This window comes from Pocillopora damicornis, chromosome 7 (assembly GCF_964200805.1).
Source record: "Pocillopora damicornis chromosome 7, jaPocDami1.2, whole genome shotgun sequence".
NCBI classification, from domain to species: Eukaryota; Metazoa; Cnidaria; class Anthozoa; order Scleractinia; family Pocilloporidae; genus Pocillopora; species Pocillopora damicornis.
Window position 1 is genome coordinate 23,634,768 of NC_142676.1, and position 18,701 is coordinate 23,653,468.

Consider the following 18,701-nt stretch of genomic DNA (forward strand, 5'->3'; position numbering starts at 1 on the left):
AACTCTAACTAACCAATAAAATACAAAACGGTATGAAATTGACCAGCTATATAAATTTTAACCATCCCTGTAATTGTCCAAAAAATTTCTCTTTCCCCTCTGACCAAAACTTTTTTTGACCCTCCCTTGACCTGTAAGAGTTTTTCTCCCATTGGCCTTTCCTGATCTGAGCTAAAACAAAAAAGTATCCTGTCACACATATCACAACAGAGTACAAAAACTACCATAAGTTGCAATCTCTGTACAAAGAAAAATGCACACATGACCTGATCTTACATACTCCATGATCAAAAATAAAATCCACATGCCAAACTATTATGAGTTAGTTGGGCAATTTCCTTACCAATAAATCCTCTTTAAAATTAGTTGGTGAATAGTTTGCATATTCTTCATCAGATAACTTGGAAAGTTTAGGAAACACTGGACTCATCCAAACCCTGAAAAAGAAACAAATGAATACAACAAGCCATGTTGTGCAGGAAGAAGGAAAATTTCCTCAAGAATCAAATGAATGCAGTTATTGCACCAACCATTACACTCATGAATCTTCTGCATGTGAGTATATCCTTTAAACTAGGATTTTACCTAAGCTAAGCATGATTTTTGTTAATTTTAATTATAAATTAATGCAGTCAGTTCCACTAACATTTTCAAGTTATTAAATCCTGTTTCCATTGTTTGGTATGGTTCTCAAAAAAGGCCAAAAAGGGAGAATTACAGAAGGAAATGTTTAACAAGTTTGCTCTTCACTTACGGTGTGCTTCCTCTTCATTTGATGACATATTCAAGGGGAATGCACCTTTTTAAAAAAAAAAAAATTCAGAACAAATAATTTTGATGTACCCTTGTGTTTTCTGGTCCCAGTCCATGGCAATGAGATTTGCTGTGGTGATCACAACTCTTAAGCCCTCTTTGTACAACAATAGCATCATTTTGCTGAAAAAAAAAATCATGAGTCAGAACTTATTTTTTTAAAAGCCTGAGAAAATAAATGCATTGCCTTTGTAAGGAGAGAAGCTCTCAATTAGCCATTAATTTTTGGTTTCTACTGCAGTGTTGACGAATGGGTACACATTTGCCGTTTTTTTTTTTTTATGCAGCTGGCTGCATAAAACTTCATACAGTGGATTACATGGAAATTCCCTTACCTGGTGATATGGGCCATATATGGTCCAAGTATGGAAATGGTATGGCATAAACTATGGCCCATATATGGGTAGTATATGGCTTTAGTATGGGCTATTACTTCCATATCAAAACCATATATGCCACTGTCTTCATTCAGTTTTGATTCTATTGTATTTAACTATGGGATTGCTATGTATTTGGCACAGTTCCATAGATTTCCCATAGTATCTGGTATGGGAATGATATGGATCAGCCCCATACCAATACCATATGATCCCTGACCCTTTTTTATGGGAATGCTATGTATTTGGCACAGTTCCATATAATTCCCATATGATTGCAACTTTTAAGCCCTCTTTGTTTAATGTGCATAATTATATTTTCCTCATTCTCCTCACCTGCCAGCTTGATATTGTATCAATATTGTAGAGTTACTTTGTGGCTATATTATCTTAGTTGATAGTATCAACCAACTAGTGATTCTCAGAAGCAGGTGTTCCAATCATGTCACAGCTTTATTTTTCAGGCTTCTTTTTCTGCTATTTCTTTAATTGCAGTTTATAAATGAGATCACTTTTTTACTTTTTTTATACATGTATTGCCATTTGCAAGTCAAAATGTGATTTTAAACTTGTGGATATGCGATAGCATAGACACAAGTTGTTGTGGGCACTTTGGGATATGCAAATTGGCATGTACTCCTTGTAATTAGTTGTAATTAGTCAGCTCTGAACTCTAGATCTATCCTTCTGAAGAAGTCCGAAGTCCGAAGTCCTGGCACCATTGTGATTGCATCAATCAATGGTTATTGTCTTTACACGGCTGTTTCAACATTCACTAAATTGAAGTGGACTTTGAATGTTTCAGATTAGTGCTATGATCAACTCGAGGACCAAATTTGAAGGGTCTTTGAATCGTCCATGCACTAAACATAACAAGGAGCAGCAAGAATCATGAAGAGTTTGTGAGTGACAGAGCAAGCTGTTACCATGGAAATTCCCACAAAAACATGTACCCATGACTTTAAAAAAAAATGTTCATTTACAGCATTATAAAAAAAGGGGAAAAAATGTACATAACAAAATAAATTAAGATATAAAAATGTCTCCCACTAAAAATTGAATGCAGACACTCTGTCTGCAGAGACTTAAGTTTATCCATATCACCACTACAGTCACTACGTACATCACTAACTAGAAATGCTCAGGAAAAATAAGCAACTTATACCATATGCTGCATTTGGCATTTGAGAAGTAATCACATTGTCAGCAAAGTTTATCAAATCATTAGCTTATACAGCTGTTTCGACATTAACTAAATCGAAATGGACTTCAAATGTTTCAGATTAGTGCTATGATCAACTTGAAGACTGAATTTAAGGGGTCTTTGAAATGTGAAGGCGTTACCATAACGAGGAGCATTGTAAAAGTGTGAGCAACATTTTTTTTTTCAAGCCAGCTGCTTTGATCAAATTTTCTTTCCCTATATTTGGATGGAAAGGCTACTTACTTCGCACAAGAATTTTGTTAAAGGAACTGCTATATCATATAAAACCCTACACCCTAGTAGTATAAACAAACAAACAATAATCAAAGGGTGCCTGTGGAATCAGAATGCGTGATGAAAGATTGCTATTATGGACACCAAAATTAATGATAGTCCCAGAGGTCTTTGATGTAAAATAATAGTTCATTGTGTTCTGTTACCTCCTGTCACATCATACTGTAGGATTTAGTGGCCCCCAGCTGACCATGAGCAAAAATACAGGCATTGTAACCCTCAAACGCTGCCTTATCACATCAGTACCCAAATCTTCAAACATCTGAAGGAATAACAGAGTACAAAGTAAATTTCAAGCTTTTTTAAGATTTTAGTTACACTTAAAATTTCAAACTTCCAAAACTTGCCAGTTTACAAAGACCCAAATCATCATAAAAACAGCACTTAAAAATAGCAATTTGATTGTTCCTCAATACTTACACTGGAAAGTTTATGAGTATATTGGTGCACATTTTTTCTATGTCAGCCATAATTTACCTGGCTTGTTTCCACAGATTTGAAGTGTGGACCATTAATAACTTAATTCTAACAACTATTGTATTTAAACAAATGTATTGTCCAAAAGTGTGAGGAAATATACTCTCAAGCTAAAACCACAAAGTTCAATTCCATTGCTATGTAGAGTACAAAGATAAACTCAATCTCACAATAAACTCTCTTTACCTTGCTTTTTTTACTTAATCATGTCTATGAACTGTGTGACATAATCTAATTAATGCTGGTCATTTGAAAGAAGATTTCAACCAAGTTCAGTTGTACTAGTGTGACTATCTTTTTCATTTCATTTATGTTTAACCCCCCAAAACATTTATAATCAAATTTTACATTGACATTGTGTATTCCAGCTCACCGTATTTGTTTCTGTTGTTTAGCACACTATAGAGGGGGACAGGGAGGGTCAGAGTCTCCTGCTTCCTGTACCACATTCTCCCACCTCCCAAACTTTTTGTGCCCCTTTGTCTCATGACTCTCACCCTTCATTGTGTAGCTCCTGTCTTCAGGTTAATCAAGAGGATCAGAAACTCAGGTTTAACTTTCAAATTGTGCCAAAACTTAACATTCTTGTTCATTTTCTGGCCTTTGTTTTGGCAGGGGGATCATTGGGTTCCGATGAAAGTCATTACAAGTTTCACTAAGTTTCACTTTCTTTGCTGGAGATTTTTGACAGCTACAGCTTACTAGACAATGAAGTATAAGTGTACATGTGTCATGTGTCATGCTATCTCATGACCTATGACATAATCGAATCGAAGGGATTTCCAAACTCACCAGCTACAAATTTACGTTTTCTTGCCTCCAAAATTTTCTTTTAAGCATTGGTGGATGTTAAATGAAAATTTCAAAACTTTGCTAGATATTTTGACTGAATAATACCCAGTAATAAACAACGAACTATTGCCGTCTTTATTTCTGCTCCCACCATCATATAGATACCGCTTCCCACCCCCTATTCTCGCACTTTCCGCCCTCTCCCGCCCCCTTTTTCTCCCGGGCTCCCACCCCCCTGTCCCCCTCCACCTCACTTTAATATGCAAAACAAGGAGGACTATTAAATTGAAATCAAAGTCTTTATTCCTAAAAATTTAGTCGCAGTTTTCAACAAGTATTGTCAACAGCGACAGACTTATTTCCCAACAGATACATTTAACGGATATTTAAACCCCAGACATCGATCACCGAGAATTTTTAATCAGCGTTCTATTAGAACGGCCGAATCAAATGCTTTATTTCGGCTTACCTTTTATTGAGAGGCCCCACTCTTACTGCTGCCTTGACCGAAGCCATGTTCATTGTATTATCTCCTTTCCCTTTAGTCATTTCAAATATCTTGATCGTTATAAATCAAAGCTTGCAAAATACTGTAGACAATTTATTCCGAATCATAACTATTGATACACAGTCTCCATCAGTCTTGATTTCTACACACGCGAGCCTGCGCACACTCCACTGACCACTTTGATGTCATTCGATCCTAGATTACCTGACTGTTCTCTTTGATCGAACCTATCGTGAATGAGCCGCGAATGAGCCGCGAATGACCACGAACATTGATATGTTGTAGTTTTTTCATGTTATTTCTTTTGTTATTTTTTTCCCGTTGATCACATACCTGTGTAGATTTCGGTGACGCTGATAAATTTAGCTGCATTCTAAAAGCTAACGTAGTAACTGGCTCACAAATAACCGATGGTTATATTTCAAACAAAAAAACAAAAAAAAATTAACTGACAGCATTTTAACCTTGTATCGTTGACAAAAGTTTTGGAATAAAAAGAGCCATTCAAAATCAGAAACAAAAGTGAAATTTTCCACGTCGTGACTGATCATCATGTAAGTTCTCTTTACAATTTTGATACACCGTTATTTAGACTACCAATGAGATTTTAAGTTTTAGAGGTACGAAACTATGTCGGGTGCGAAAATAGCTAGTTGAAATATGTCTTGTTTATCACTGCCATAAAATTTTGATGAAACGTTAGATTCCGATAAACTTCTCTTCGAGGACAACACCAGTTTAATCATACCTACTGATCAAAATAATACAGGGGTTTTAACAAGTATTTCGAAAAAGTTTAATAGATGATTGAAAAAAAATCAGTGCTCATACACCCGAAATAAGTATATCATTCAACGTTTTTCAGGCATTTCTGACGTTATTTCTCATTTTCGACTTAACCAAACCAGTAAATCGCGTTAGAAAATGAAACTTGTCTCCCATCAAAGTCTTTAAATAACATCTCTGGTATTCAAAGACGTTTTATGCCTCGTCACGATTATTTGCAAACAAACATCTACTTGATATCGAGATTTGACTTCATTGGCTGATCTTGGCTTTGGCGTATAGTTTTTGGCTCAAGGTTAGCTGGCAATAATTCTTTTTCAATGTTTTACTTGTCATCAACAGTTTTTTACAAAATTATACTTTCTACACAAATTATGGAATGTGTGAATGAAATCGGGTGGTGGCTTCGTTCGTGGAACATATCAACATTTTGAGAAATCATTGTTCTTATACTAATAATTTTTTGTTTTCCAATTTATCTGTTTTCAGGTTATTCTATCACACAGCCCAAAAACTTGAAGGCATCATCTTCGTAGAAAAAGCGTCTCCTCAAAGTAAGTACTGATAATTAATCGTGTCACACTCATCGACACGTCAATTATTGTAAGTTGCTGACGGAAACGACCATCCACGTAAGAGAGGAATCGGTTGGAATTGCCCTTTTTAGAGGCATCGAAGACGACACCTGTTTAGTCATTCCTACTGATCAAAATAATGCAGGGGTTTTAACAAGTATTTCGAATGAAATCGGGTGGTAACGACTTCGGTTGTGCAACATGTCAACATTTTGAGAAATCATTGTTTCTATACTAATCATTTTTGTTTTCCAATTTATCTGTTTCCAGGTTATTCTATCACACAGCCCATACACTTTAAGGCATCATCTTTGTCGAACAAGCGTCTCCTGAAAGTAAGTACTAATAATTAATCGTGCCACACGACACGTCAATTACTCTTGTTGATGGTAACTACCATCCATGTAAGAAAGGAATCGGTTGTTATTGCCCTTTTTAGAGGCATTTTCAATTTTTAGTCTCAAAAACTATATGAATAAAATCATACTCCTCTGTAGATAATATTTGAAGAATTGATCACCGCGCTAAAGTAGATTGTGAGCCAAAAAAAATTGAAACCTGTATGGAAACCAACTTGTAAATAGCGCCTAACGTAATCTAGCAGGCACGCGCTCAAACCCAGTCGGAGCGTGAATTTTTCAAGTTTCATGACCAGTTTTACAATGATAGAAAATATCACCTTTAGCAACTATCATTCGTGAGATTGAGGGCGCTCGCTGTTGTCATCAAACGTTACATCTCGAGAAGGAAAATTTCAGTTTCTCAGAATCATATGGCAAACGATCGAAGACCATGTGAAAACAAATGTAAACCGCTGTTTTTTTAACTCGTCGTGAGTAACCTTTATGTCATCGGCTTTGACAAAAAAAATACACCTTTAGACTGATAATTTTCTTCCTTGCTCACACCTGACAGATTCAGTCACCGTGAGAACTTTTGTGCGAATTTGTTAAATGCGTCTAAAGAACTTATTTCAATTTTTTGATAGACACGTTTCCTATTAAACAAAGGATAGTGATAGCCCCACCATCAACCTTAACATTTTATCCATTCTCCAGCTATCTTGTGAACAATTAGACACTGATGTGAGTGGTTTAACTTAAAAGTAACAAGAAAAATCCACTATGTGATGACAGATGTAGAATGAGCGAAACGTTCAAATAATGCATGAGACGTTGTCAAGAATTTTGAGTTAATTCTACACCCAAAGATTGTTCATGTTTGTCAATAAATCACGAACTAGAGACTGTAAACCAATATGACAATATTTAAAGTTAGTGTTTTGTGTTGACAAAACAAAGATCTCAAGGGAGCTACGGAAGCGGTGGCAGTTAAAAGCAAAAATATGAGTAATTGCTGAATGGACAAACAATAATTTCCCAAGAAATAAGACCTCATGACTCGATAAACTGGCAGTGAAAGACCAAATGGGACGGATCTGATTCAGTGGATCAGTCGCTCAGGGATCATTAGTATGGTGGACTTTATGTGGCTGGTGGTTGGTCAAAAGTTTTCTTCACAGCTGTGCTTGAGCTCGTCATGCAAGTAAGAAAATATGGTGTTGCGTGACGAACCCAGACGAGAGCTCTGAAGAAGACAAGGCGGATATATTTTCGATCAGGAGAACATTACACAAGAATAAAACGATCACAAAAGACATCGTTACATAGTTTCATGGGGAATTTTTAATGGTGTCCCTCTGTGCATGATCATGACTTCCTGTGGTCAGAGGCGAACATTTCCACCACAGCTACAGAAAAAACACCTGGTTTTTTTGCTGCAAAAGAAAAGAAATTTAGTACAAAAATTCAAAGTCAAATCAGATTTTCCAGTGTTGAGACCGTAAGTTGGTGTGTATATTATTGTTGTACAGGAACCGTAAAGGAGCCGTACATCTGGTGAGATGTAAACTCCCAGCATTCATGGCGGAGGGTTCAAGCAAAGCTTTGGATGACGTCACACCACCCGCTGAAGAAAAAGAAGAAGAAGAAGAAGAAATAGTAACTCTTGATTTTGATGACGACACTTTGACAGGTGAGCTTAGTGCGGCTTTCTTTTCAAGATGAGTCTTCGTAATCATGTTTCCTGTGTTATAACCTAGGTAAGTTCTGCTTGATTTGTTTTCTTTAGCTTTTTTTCCTTCTCTTTGAAGTTATTTCGGGTAAGATTTCTTTCTTTGACGCGGGCACTTCGTAATGAAAACAGTCTGAAATGACGAGATTTATTATTTCGCAATATTTTCAACAGGAGGTTCTTCCAATTCGTGTACCAGAGCCCTTTTGAAAGACAGTTTGTGAAGATAAAAAAGATAAACTTATTTTATCCCGGCCCTTTTGTTTTCAAATACCTTGGCCACAATCGATGGTAGTTTTCAATTTAATGAATGTTGCTTAAATTGTTTTGTTTCAGCGATAGTTGAAGTTTACAAGAATGAAGGTAACGAGGTTTGCTTAAAGGGAGATTTTCTCAACGCCTCTCACTTTTACACGGAAGGAATTAAAGTGAAATGCGGAAACAAAGAATTGAAGGCCAAACTGTACAACAACAGGGCAACAGTACATTTCAAATTAGGTGAGAATCATGAAGGCCTTAATCTTTTTAGCGTACTTCGTTTCTCCGCTTAACAGTTGGCCTCACTGAGTCCGTGAGGTAGTTCATGTTCGCAGATACATGGCTGTGTTTAGAATCTGTTCACGGCATCTTTGTCTCGTAATACTCCCATGGAACTTGAGTCAGTTTTCGTTGACCTCAACACCGCTGATATTTATAATCTTTTCTCTGCTTAACATTTCTATTGTTTTTTCGCTTTTTCTTGCTGACTCAGATACCCAGATCGACTTCATGATACTCAAAGCAACATAATTTCCACTCGAATAAACTGATCATTTGAGTTTTGGAAACGAATTTTTGGAAGAGTATAGCACATGTTTGTGTGTGTGGACTTGAAAGGAAAGTGCGCGACCCGTGTTGCAAAATTCTACTTTACATTGTATTTGTTATTTGATATAGTAGCACGTATGGGCATAAATCAAGAGAATAGTTGATATTGTCTTACCCAGATATAATTCCTTCTGTGTGTGACATATTCTGTCAGAGTCAGCCATTTAACACGATTACCGACCTACGCTCTTTTTTCTTCTTTATGTTCAGTTTTTTATAATTGTAGTAAAACCTGTAATCAGCGGTCACCCACAGGGAATGGCGGATGAACGCTTAACACAGCCTCCAAAGAGTGGGGGGTGATGAAAAAGCGATAAAAAATACCATTTTATGCCATAATCTACCATTTAATGTACAAAAACTCACTCAAAAATACTACCAACATTGATTTCGGGAGATATACAGATTGAACTTTACTTGAAAGATTATTCTTAGTTTTATTTGAGTAGTTCCGCTTTAAATGACCGCTCAATACAGGTGGAAGACAATAGAAACTGGCCGTTGAGACTAACTCAAAAGTGACCGTGACTGCATAATAAAAGTGAAAATTACAGTGACCAAGAGCAAAAAAATACAGGACTTTGACAACCGACCGCTAACACAGGGTGACTGCCTACGGTGCCGCTCAATATAGAGGGTCTGAATGGGGGGGTCAAAATGTCGGTTGTCGGTTAAAATTTCATTACTTTGTCGGTTGTCGGTTAAGATTTTTGACCTTTGTCGGTTGTCGGTAAATCTCAGTTAATAATTAAAAATACACGTTAATTATTCACATTTATTATGCAATTTGCCCAGTTTTAAGACTTTAAACTCTAGACGAAGTGTAATACTTGTAATAATTCATTATTTGTTTTCACTTAAACCTCGTTAACGCAGTGATTTCCGTTTCCTTCTCACTTTTGACTCGTCACCTTTATTCTCAGTGTCTTTCATTGACTTCTGCTTGCTTTTATCAGATGTAGCCGGCGCCTTCAGCAACACTACTGGCTTTCCGGTCCAGTTTGTGACCTCTTGGATAATGTGTACTAAAATATTAAATACCGTGTGTTATAAGTTTTCTCTTTAGTAGGCTTTTGAGAAACTTACACAGTTCTTATCAGCAAATGCTCGACAAGATGTATAAAACGTGCACATCGAGCGAAATCTCTCGTGCGTAGCTTCCCTCGAGGAGAGAATTGAATATTATTTGAACGTCTGGTTTTCTGAAACGAATAAATTTAAGGGCGTGTATAAATAAACGGGGTCTTTAATATGTTAAGCTACACTGTTGTTCATTCGCCAATTAATCAGAAAGAAGCTTATAAACTGATTTACTAGCTACTTCTTTGTAGAGATTTTTCTTCTCAATTTTCGCATTCAAATGGACGGTGAAAAAGAAAAAAAAAACATTCCGCTCCACAAAACAACAAACAAAAAACGGTGGAACCAGAGTTTAACCACGTTAATATTTGAGCTTAATATTTAACTACAGAACTAAAGTGATTCATCAAACTCCGCTGCACGCGTTCCACACTTACCGTTGAGCTCACTGCTACTTTCATCCGTTAATATTTGAGCTTAATATTTAACTACAGAACTAAAGTGATTCATCAAACTCCGCTGCACGCGTTCCACACTTACCGTTGAGCTCACTGCTACTTTCATCCGATATTAAATTTGGAAGTTCAAGCTGCCATTTCCCATCCGTCACAATTGCAAAATTTTCGCATTTGCCCGCAGGCGATTTCGCCAGGCGAAATAACTTTAACGAAAATCCGCCAATTCCATATTGATGTGCCTGCTCCTTTAGTCCTAAAAACTCCGTAAGATGTTTTTTTTAGTTCAGATACTCCTCTATGAGCTTCTTTGTCTACTGGGACCCTGCTTTGATGACGTTCGATGGCGACTTCTTCACCTTTTCGAAAAAAACTCACGATGACTTTAGCAATCCCAGTCATGACCCGACCGCATGAATAAACGACGAGCAATAAGAAGACAACAGCAGGGCGTCTCGTCGGCTCGATTGTGATCCGCTGTTCTTGAAATGAGACAGCAGGGCGTCTTGTCAGCCCGATTACGAGCCGCTGTTCTAGAAATGAGCCCACGCTGCTCACCGAAAAGAAGGATCCCGTGGATTTAAAGTAATTTGAAGACAAGAAATTCTATAATTCGGCTAAATTTGGAATTAATGTGGTTAAGTTACGTTGGGTGAAGAAGGATTTTCTGAGCTAGAAATCATCAAAATACTGTTCTTTCTGAATACAAACATCCCTATCACGTCTGACCATGTCGGTTGTCGGTTAGAATTTATTTGTCGCTAGTCGGTAATTTTTTCCCCATTTCGTCGGTAGTCAGTAATTTTTTACGCCCTTTGTCGCTAGTCGGTTAACCCCATTCACACCCTCAATATAAGTTCGACAGGACGTTCTGCTATCAGATTACACTTCTCTTATAGGCAACTACCAGGAGTCACTGAGAGATGCAACAGCCGCCTATCGATTACAACCAACATACCTGAAGGCAATTATTAGAGGTATTTTTTTTTCCTTCTTTTAAGCCGAAAACTACCCCACACCCCACGGATTGAACTGTGCTTTACTGAGTGGGGTCTCTCATGACCAGTGAAAGTGGTATAAGGCGTTGTTTTTTTGCAGATAATTTTCCTTTGTACCTCGAAATTTCGATTTTAGGGCTAGAAATTGAAGTGACAAGATTTTAAAACTAAGACTGCTAAGATCTCATTACCAGTCCCCTTCCCAAAGTCGAGAATACCACGCCCATAAGCACCCTTCTGGTATGATTGACATCTCACTAATACTCATCTTTCGAAGCAAAGCGCATAGGATAAATTTCCGTCTTTTACAGACAATTTAGGGAATCATCGTAACGTTTACTTAAATTTTTGCAAACGTCGTACAACTCTTTTCACAATTGGATAAGTTTCCAAAAACCAACCAAGAGAAAAATTACAAAAATTTATTTGTTATCTTAGCAAAGGAAAATCAATTTAAACAAACGTCGTTCACATAGATCCGATCTAATAATGCTAGCTGAGTTATTTTGAATAGGAGCAAGTGCCTGTCTCGAGCTGAATAAGCATGGAGAAGCGCTCAGATGGTGTGTTCAAGGATTAGCAGTATCCTTTTGTCAAATCTAAAATACAAAGAACTTGATCTCTCTTACTCTCTTAGTATGCCAAGTATCTAGATTAAAATATTCAGTGTTCAAAATTATGGCACATACACACCATGTGGAAGCCAATCGGAACATTAAAAACATCTCGCTTTGTCAACAAGAGTTCAAATGAAAAATACTTTCAAGTTTACGGAATAAACTTTAATTTTTTTTGGTTTTCTTTTTTAACGATTACATAGAAAACAATAAATCTGAGAGTCTTATTTCCTGACCGCTAGAGCTTCCGCTCTTGAAAAGGACTTTCAGTAAGAATTTGCGGATCCCTAATACAGTCCTATAACAGTATAGTTATTTTTGTCATTATATTTGCATCTTTAACTGCAGATGTGTGAAGATTGAAAGGAACGATACCCTGCGGCGACTGAGAGACAGGTCTTTCCACGAATGTTTAAAGTCAGGCAATGTAAGTCTATGGTCTAGTAAATTTTTTCGCATTCTCCTTCTTAGCATCATGTTAAATGTAACATCAGTGCACTAGATATTGGGGTGTTAGTGGTGATGACATTGAGGACAATGTCAGAGAGAAGAAATGTCTAAGAGAAAAAAAATCAGTCGTGCATTGCTGATGATTAATAGTACTACAATCAAACCTGTATTAGGCGGTCACCCACGGGGAATGGCACGCTAAGTACAGGTTCCAAAGAATGGGGGGTGATCAAGAGTTCTGTTTGTCGACTTAAACCTTCACAAAACGAGAATTTAATTGACACTGTTCCATTTAATACCATATTTTGAGAAAAAAAAAGATTTCGAGCTCAACAATAGCATATTAATAGTTAAACATAATATTTACAAATTCCGTTTTACTTGAAACATAATTGGCAACCCCAAGTCCTTTCAGATGACATAATAGGGGCCAAGAAAAGAAAAATTATATCATAGAAGATACATTGTAGTTCACGATTAAAAAATGCGGGGCTTTCCACTCACAAAACATTTCTCTAACCGCCGATATCGCAAATCTTTCTCAAAGTAAAAAAATTATGAAGTAACAACAACAAGAAATTTGTTCAATTTTCGATTATCACGACCGAAAAAAAACAGCGTTCGCTCGGGGCAAGAAATTAAAAGCGAAATTCTTTTTTTGAAATTTTGGACTAAAATATAATTTTGAAAAGATTGATAGAACTCGATTTTCTCCGACTGTAATAATACTGCATTTTAAGAAAACGTAATTCTTTCCACTGAGATAGCCTTTCGTCTCTCTTAGTAAACCAAGGCACAGAGGCACCTTTCATTCTTGAATTTAAAGCAGCGGTACAAGTATTAAAATTAAGTGACACAAATAAACAAACATTACAACATTAATTTTTAATGCTTTTATCTTTACATTTTTTAAACCTAAGACAAAGAAAGAAATCGAAATTATGAAGCAAGACCTACACAATGCAAAAGAACTGGGAGACAGCGAAAACGAGAGACTTGCCTACAACCTTCTTGGCGTGGCTTATTTCAAGCTGGGTGATTTCAATCAAGCCATAGAGTACCAAAAACAACATCTCAGCATTGTTGAAAAACTGGGAGACAGGGCAGACGAGGGAAGTGCCTACAACATTCTCTGCTCGGCTTATAACAAGCTCGGTGATTTCAATAAAGCCATAGAGTACAGCAAACAACATCTTAGTATTGCTAAAAAACTGGGAGACAGGGCAGGCAACGGACGTGCCTACAACAATCTTGGTTCGGCTTATCACAGGCTGGGTGATTTCAATCAAGCCATAGAGTACCACAAACAACATCTTAGTATTGCTAAACAACTGGGAGACAGGGCAGGCGAGGGAAGCGCCTACAGCAATCTTGGCTTGGCTTATTACAAGCTCGGTGATTTCAATAAAGCCATAGAGTACCACAAACAACATCTTAGTATTGCTGAACAACTAGGAGACAGGGCAGGCGAGGGATGTGCCTACAACAATCTTGGCTCGGCTTATCGCGATCTGGGTAATTTCAATCAAGCCATAGAGTACCAAACACAGCATCTTAGAATTGCTAAACAACTGGGAGACAGGGTAGGCGAGGGAAGCGCCTATATCAAACTTGGCTCGGCTTATTACGAGCTGGGTGATTTCAATCATGCCATAGAGTACCACAAACAACATCTTAGTATTGTTAAACAACTGGGAGACAGGGCAGGCGAGGGATGTGCCTACAACAATCTTGGCTCGGCTTATCACAATCTGGGTAATTTCAATCAAGCCATAGAGTACCAAACACAACATCTTAGAATTGCTAAACAACTGGGAGACAGGGCAGGCGAGGGAAGCGCCTATATCAATCTTGGCTCGGCTTATCACAATCTGGGTGATTTCAATCATGCCATAGAGTACCACAAACAACATCTTAGTATTACTAAACAACTGGGAGACAGGGCAGGCGAGGGATGTGCCTACAACAAGCTTGGCTTGGCTTATTGCGGGCTGGGTGATTTCAATCAATTGATAGAGTACGTCAAACAACATCTTAGTATTGCTGAACAACTAGGAGACAGGGCAGGCGAGGGATGTGCCTACAGCAATCTTGGCGTGGCTCATCACCTGCTAGGTGATTTCAATCAAGCCATAGAGTACTGCAAACAACATCTTAGTATTGCTAAAGAACTTGGAGACCGAGCAGGCGAGAGTCTTGCCTACCAAATTCTTGGCTTGGCTTATAACAGCCTGGGTGATTTCAATCAAGCCATAGAATACCACAAACAACATCTTAGTATTGCTAAAGAACTGGGAGACAGGGCAGGCGAGGGAAGTGCCTGCAACAATCTTGGCTCGGCTTATTTCAGCCTGGGTGATTTCAATCAAGCCATAGAGTACTACAAACAACATCTTAGTATTGCTAAAGAACTAGGAGACAGGGCAGGCGAGGGACGTGCCTACAAAAATCTTGGTTCGGCTAATCACGGGCTGGGTGATTTCAATCAAGCCATTAAGTACGCCAAGCAATGTCTAAATATTGCTGGAGAACCGTTAATAAGGTTGGGAGCCTCAATTGTTCTTGGTCATAGTTGGTTTTTAATGGGTAAATTGTTTCAAGCCATGCAGTTTTTCCAGGATTACCTTGATATCGCTAAACACGTAGGGGACAGGAAGAGCGAGGCTCTAGCCTATGCCCTTATTGGAACTGTTAATGTTCGACGGGATGATTTTAACGAGGCAACCGAGTATCTTGAGAAAGCGCTTAGCATGGCCAAAGAACTGAGAGACCAGGAAATCGAGGCAGTGGTCTATGCCGGTTTTGCGCAAATTCTTGTTGAACAGGGTGACTTTGAACGAGCCATCGAGTGCAACAAGAAATGTCTTACCATGGTTCAGCCATCGGGGCAGAAAATAATCGAGGGAACTTATTTAGCCAATCTGGGTCATACTTATGAAAGCTCTGGAGACTTGCATCAAGCGGTTGATTATTATCAACGCAGTACTAAACTTTTCAATGACTTGAGAGTTCTGCAAGCTGACGATGCGTCGAAAATAATCTTCCGCAATGCACGTCAAGACAATTCTCAGTTACTCTGCAGAACTTTGCTCAAGCTGTCAAAATTCGACGAGGCATTGTGTGCTGCGGACCAAGGACGAGCCGAGGCCTTGTTGGATCTCATCAAACGACGATATGGATCCCAACTGGCAGTTTCTGGATCAGTCGAGGGTAAAACAGGGATCTCCGAAATGGTCACTGATATCTCTGGTCCAACGCTTTTTGTTGCACTATCAGGGAACTCAGTTAACCTGTGGGTAATCGGGAAAGACAGAAACATACAGTTTACACAGAAAGAAGTGAAATATCCCCTTGGAGATGCGACCGACTATTTGAATTGCTTAAGGAAGAAGACTTACAAGGAAATTCGAGGAAGATTCAGGGTAATCTGCGAAAACCGCACATTAGACGGGTCAAGTACCGAACAAGAATTGCCACCCGCCGAGGAAAGAGGTGAGGAAACAGGAAACCCATTACAGTCTGACGAGAATCCTCTGCGTCTCTTTCATGAGTGCATCATAAGTCCTATTTCAAATTTGATCGAAGATGGCGAGTTGGTTGTCGTTCCTGATGGTCCACTGTGCCTCGCCCCTTTTGCTGCATTTTTGGATTCCGAATCAAAGTACCTCAGTGAGTCCATGAGGATACGCATTCTTCCGTCATTGATGTCTATGAAACTGATCAACGCTTCTCCCAAAGAATATCACTACAAGAGTGGGGCGTTGCTCGTAGGAGATCCATGTCTAGAAGACTTTACCACCATTCTCGGAGAGAATAGATTTTCACCCTTGCCTTTCGCCAAAAAGGAAGTGGAGATGATCGGAGCGATGCTTGGTATCCACCCACTCACAAGAAAAGAGCCAACCAAGGCTGAGGTACTAAAGAGAATCGGTTCGGTTGCTTTGGTGCACATTGCTGCGCACGGAAAATTCGAGACTGGGGAAATTGCATTGGCTCCAAATCCAGAACGAAAATACAGAAGACCAGAAGAACAAGATTTCAGGCTAACAATTTCTGATGTTCAAGCAGCGAAGTTGCGTGCAAAGCTTGTTGTGTTGAGTTGTTGTCACAGTGCCCAAGGCGAGGTGTCAAGTGAAGGTGTGGTCGGCATTGCACGGGCTTTCCTCGGTGCTGGTGCTCGCTCTGTTCTGGTCGCACTCTGGTCAATTGATGACAAGGCTACCATGGAGTTTATGAGAAGCTTTTACCAACATCTGAAGGATGGAAACAGCGCCAGCGTGTCACTCAACCGGGCGATGAAATGTCTGCGAGAATCAGAAGACTTTAATGCCCCGCGGTTTTGGGCTCCGTTTGTACTCATTGGTGATGACGTCACAATCGATTTTAAAGAAATCAACAATGAATCGTGAGTAGCAATTTATAAATAGGACTTCAATAATTCCACCTTCATGTGAAATACTTTTACTAAACTGAGCAAGAAGGTCGACTCAAACCCTCTCTAAAGGATGGTGGTTACGAGACAGTTTTGCTCTTAGAAGTTGGTGTAGAAGACACAGTTGACGTAAAACATTATAATTAGAGTACGCACACAAAAGAACGAAAAAAAAAGACGATGAAAATAATAGGTTAATGAGACGGTGTTTTATTGGCGGCGTCGTCCTCTCTCCTCTCCACTGAGAAGGAGCCGGCATTTCAAAGTAAGCTAAATTTAGTAACTCGAGTTATCAGATGTGTTTTACTCGTGCATTCTCAGCGTATAAAAAAAGCTTTCAAGAGAAGAGAGCACGCATTTACTTCATACGCGGTTCCAAGTGACTTGTTCGGCTCAATGACAGTAATTTCTCTTTAATTTCAGATCACAAGAAGAACAAGTATCACCAACGGAAGTAAAGGATCAAGAAGAACTGGAACAGGCGCCATAAAATGAACACTCTAACTTCCAAGCCCTCGAGACTGGTAGAGTAACTCCACGCAACGAGGACATTGAGAAAATGCTTAATAATCTGTGAACCTTACTCGTGGGTAACTTAACTAGGTCAATTCCGTAAGGTCTAAATGACGTGAACATAGGATGTCTTAATGAATTGAGACCAAGGCCTGATTTAATTGTGGTGCTTCGCTTTTGTTTAAGCTGAGAATAAGGCATATTATCAATAAGAAAATTTCCGAGTTTTAATCAATATAATTTATGATACTTTTTGATTTTTCCTATGGAAATCAACCTATGTTACAAACTCGCGATCTGCGCCAATTGTTAATTACCTCGGCCCGAACAAGATACCTGTGACCTGCAAAGATTATGGTTCACTTCTTGACGATTTTTCTGCGTATGTCTCTACTTTAACCTCAGGTCTTAAACACATGTACATATTAAAAAGTTTCAATCGAAGAAAATTACTGAGTAAGGCAAAACAAAACTAGGTATCATCGATAATAAGCTGAAATGAAAGCAAGAGTTTCCGAAAGTTTGCAGACTTCTTTTAAATTTTTTAACCTTTTTCTTTTGATTCTTTCCCTCGTGGGAAAGGTATGATTGGTTGCATAGCAACATTTTTCACAACAAAGTTTTGCAAATACACATATTTTACAGTTGTCAGTTTCCTCTTTAAAATGATTTAGGTTATCTAAGCAAGGACATGTGTAGTTTCAAGTGACTGCCGTAAAAAAGCCAAACAAAGTTTTAGTCAAAAGGAAACAGTCCGAATCAGTAGGAAAAACTAGTATGGTAAACTTATTTGTTTTCTACTCATATCTTAAGCCTGGCAGATTGAGATAAAGTACTTTTTTTATCACTTATATTTAAAAGCATTATATATTAATAAATAGATGATGATAACAATCACATGATAAATTTGTCTGCAATAATTGATCTTTCAGAGACTTGCTGAGCAGGAGGCTGTCACTGTTGTAGTATAATTATTTCTCTTTGTCTTTGATATTTAACCCTTTCCACCCTAACATCAGTATGTATATTCTCCATACTGATCTCCATACATTTCCTCAGGCAGCAACAAGGAGAATTTATCTAAGAATCAAGTAAGCTTCTTAACTTGGTGATCATTTCCTTTTATTCTAGTGACCTAACTTTTTGATTCAGGGGTGGTATTGTGAGGAGAAACTGGATGCTGGTCACTCTTAGGAGTCAAAGATGTTTACTGAACACCTGAAACAGGCTCTGTCAGGATTATTTTTATTTTGGTTTGCATGACTCAAGCCTGAAATTCTGATCAAAACATGATTTTTAAGACATGAGTATTTCAAAAATTAACATTTTCTTCAAAGTGAGTGTCAACAAAATCTGAGTTTCATTTCTTTCTGAGTTTTCTTTCTTTCTC

The 18,701-nt window shown here is 38.2% G+C and overlaps 3 protein-coding genes and 1 long non-coding RNA gene across 7 annotated transcripts in view; 1 reads left to right on the forward strand and 3 right to left on the reverse strand.

Annotated features, from left to right (window-relative positions):
* LOC149043226 (tyrosyl-DNA phosphodiesterase 1-like) overlaps positions 1-18,701 on the reverse strand; it is a 48,736-nt gene that overhangs the window by 3,624 nt on the left and 26,411 nt on the right. The window lies entirely within an intron of this gene.
* On the reverse strand, positions 101-1,165 carry LOC149043227 (tyrosyl-DNA phosphodiesterase 1-like). The gene is made up of 3 exons (XM_089211939.1): positions 1,149-1,165; positions 844-936; positions 101-437 (listed from the first exon to the last, which is right to left on the reverse strand). Exons 1-3 carry the CDS (start codon positions 1,163-1,165, stop codon positions 323-325), a joined length of 225 nt encoding a protein of 74 aa, XP_089068065.1. The 3' UTR covers positions 101-322.
* On the reverse strand, positions 2,344-4,617 carry LOC113682238 (uncharacterized). Its single transcript, XR_016188463.1, has 3 exons — positions 4,427-4,617; positions 2,535-2,950; positions 2,344-2,489 (listed from the first exon to the last, which is right to left on the reverse strand). It is a non-coding gene; the product is annotated as an uncharacterized LOC113682238 (long non-coding RNA).
* Positions 5,474-18,217, forward strand: LOC149043228 (uncharacterized). The gene is made up of 9 exons (XM_089211940.1): positions 5,474-5,546; positions 5,741-6,161; positions 7,700-7,860; positions 8,236-8,397; positions 11,201-11,278; positions 11,814-11,881; positions 12,275-12,343; positions 13,287-16,771; positions 17,222-18,217. The coding sequence occupies exons 3-9, from the start codon at positions 7,749-7,751 to the stop codon at positions 17,286-17,288; spliced, it is 4,041 nt and encodes a 1,346-aa protein (XP_089068066.1). The 5' UTR covers positions 5,474-5,546; positions 5,741-6,161; positions 7,700-7,748; the 3' UTR covers positions 17,289-18,217.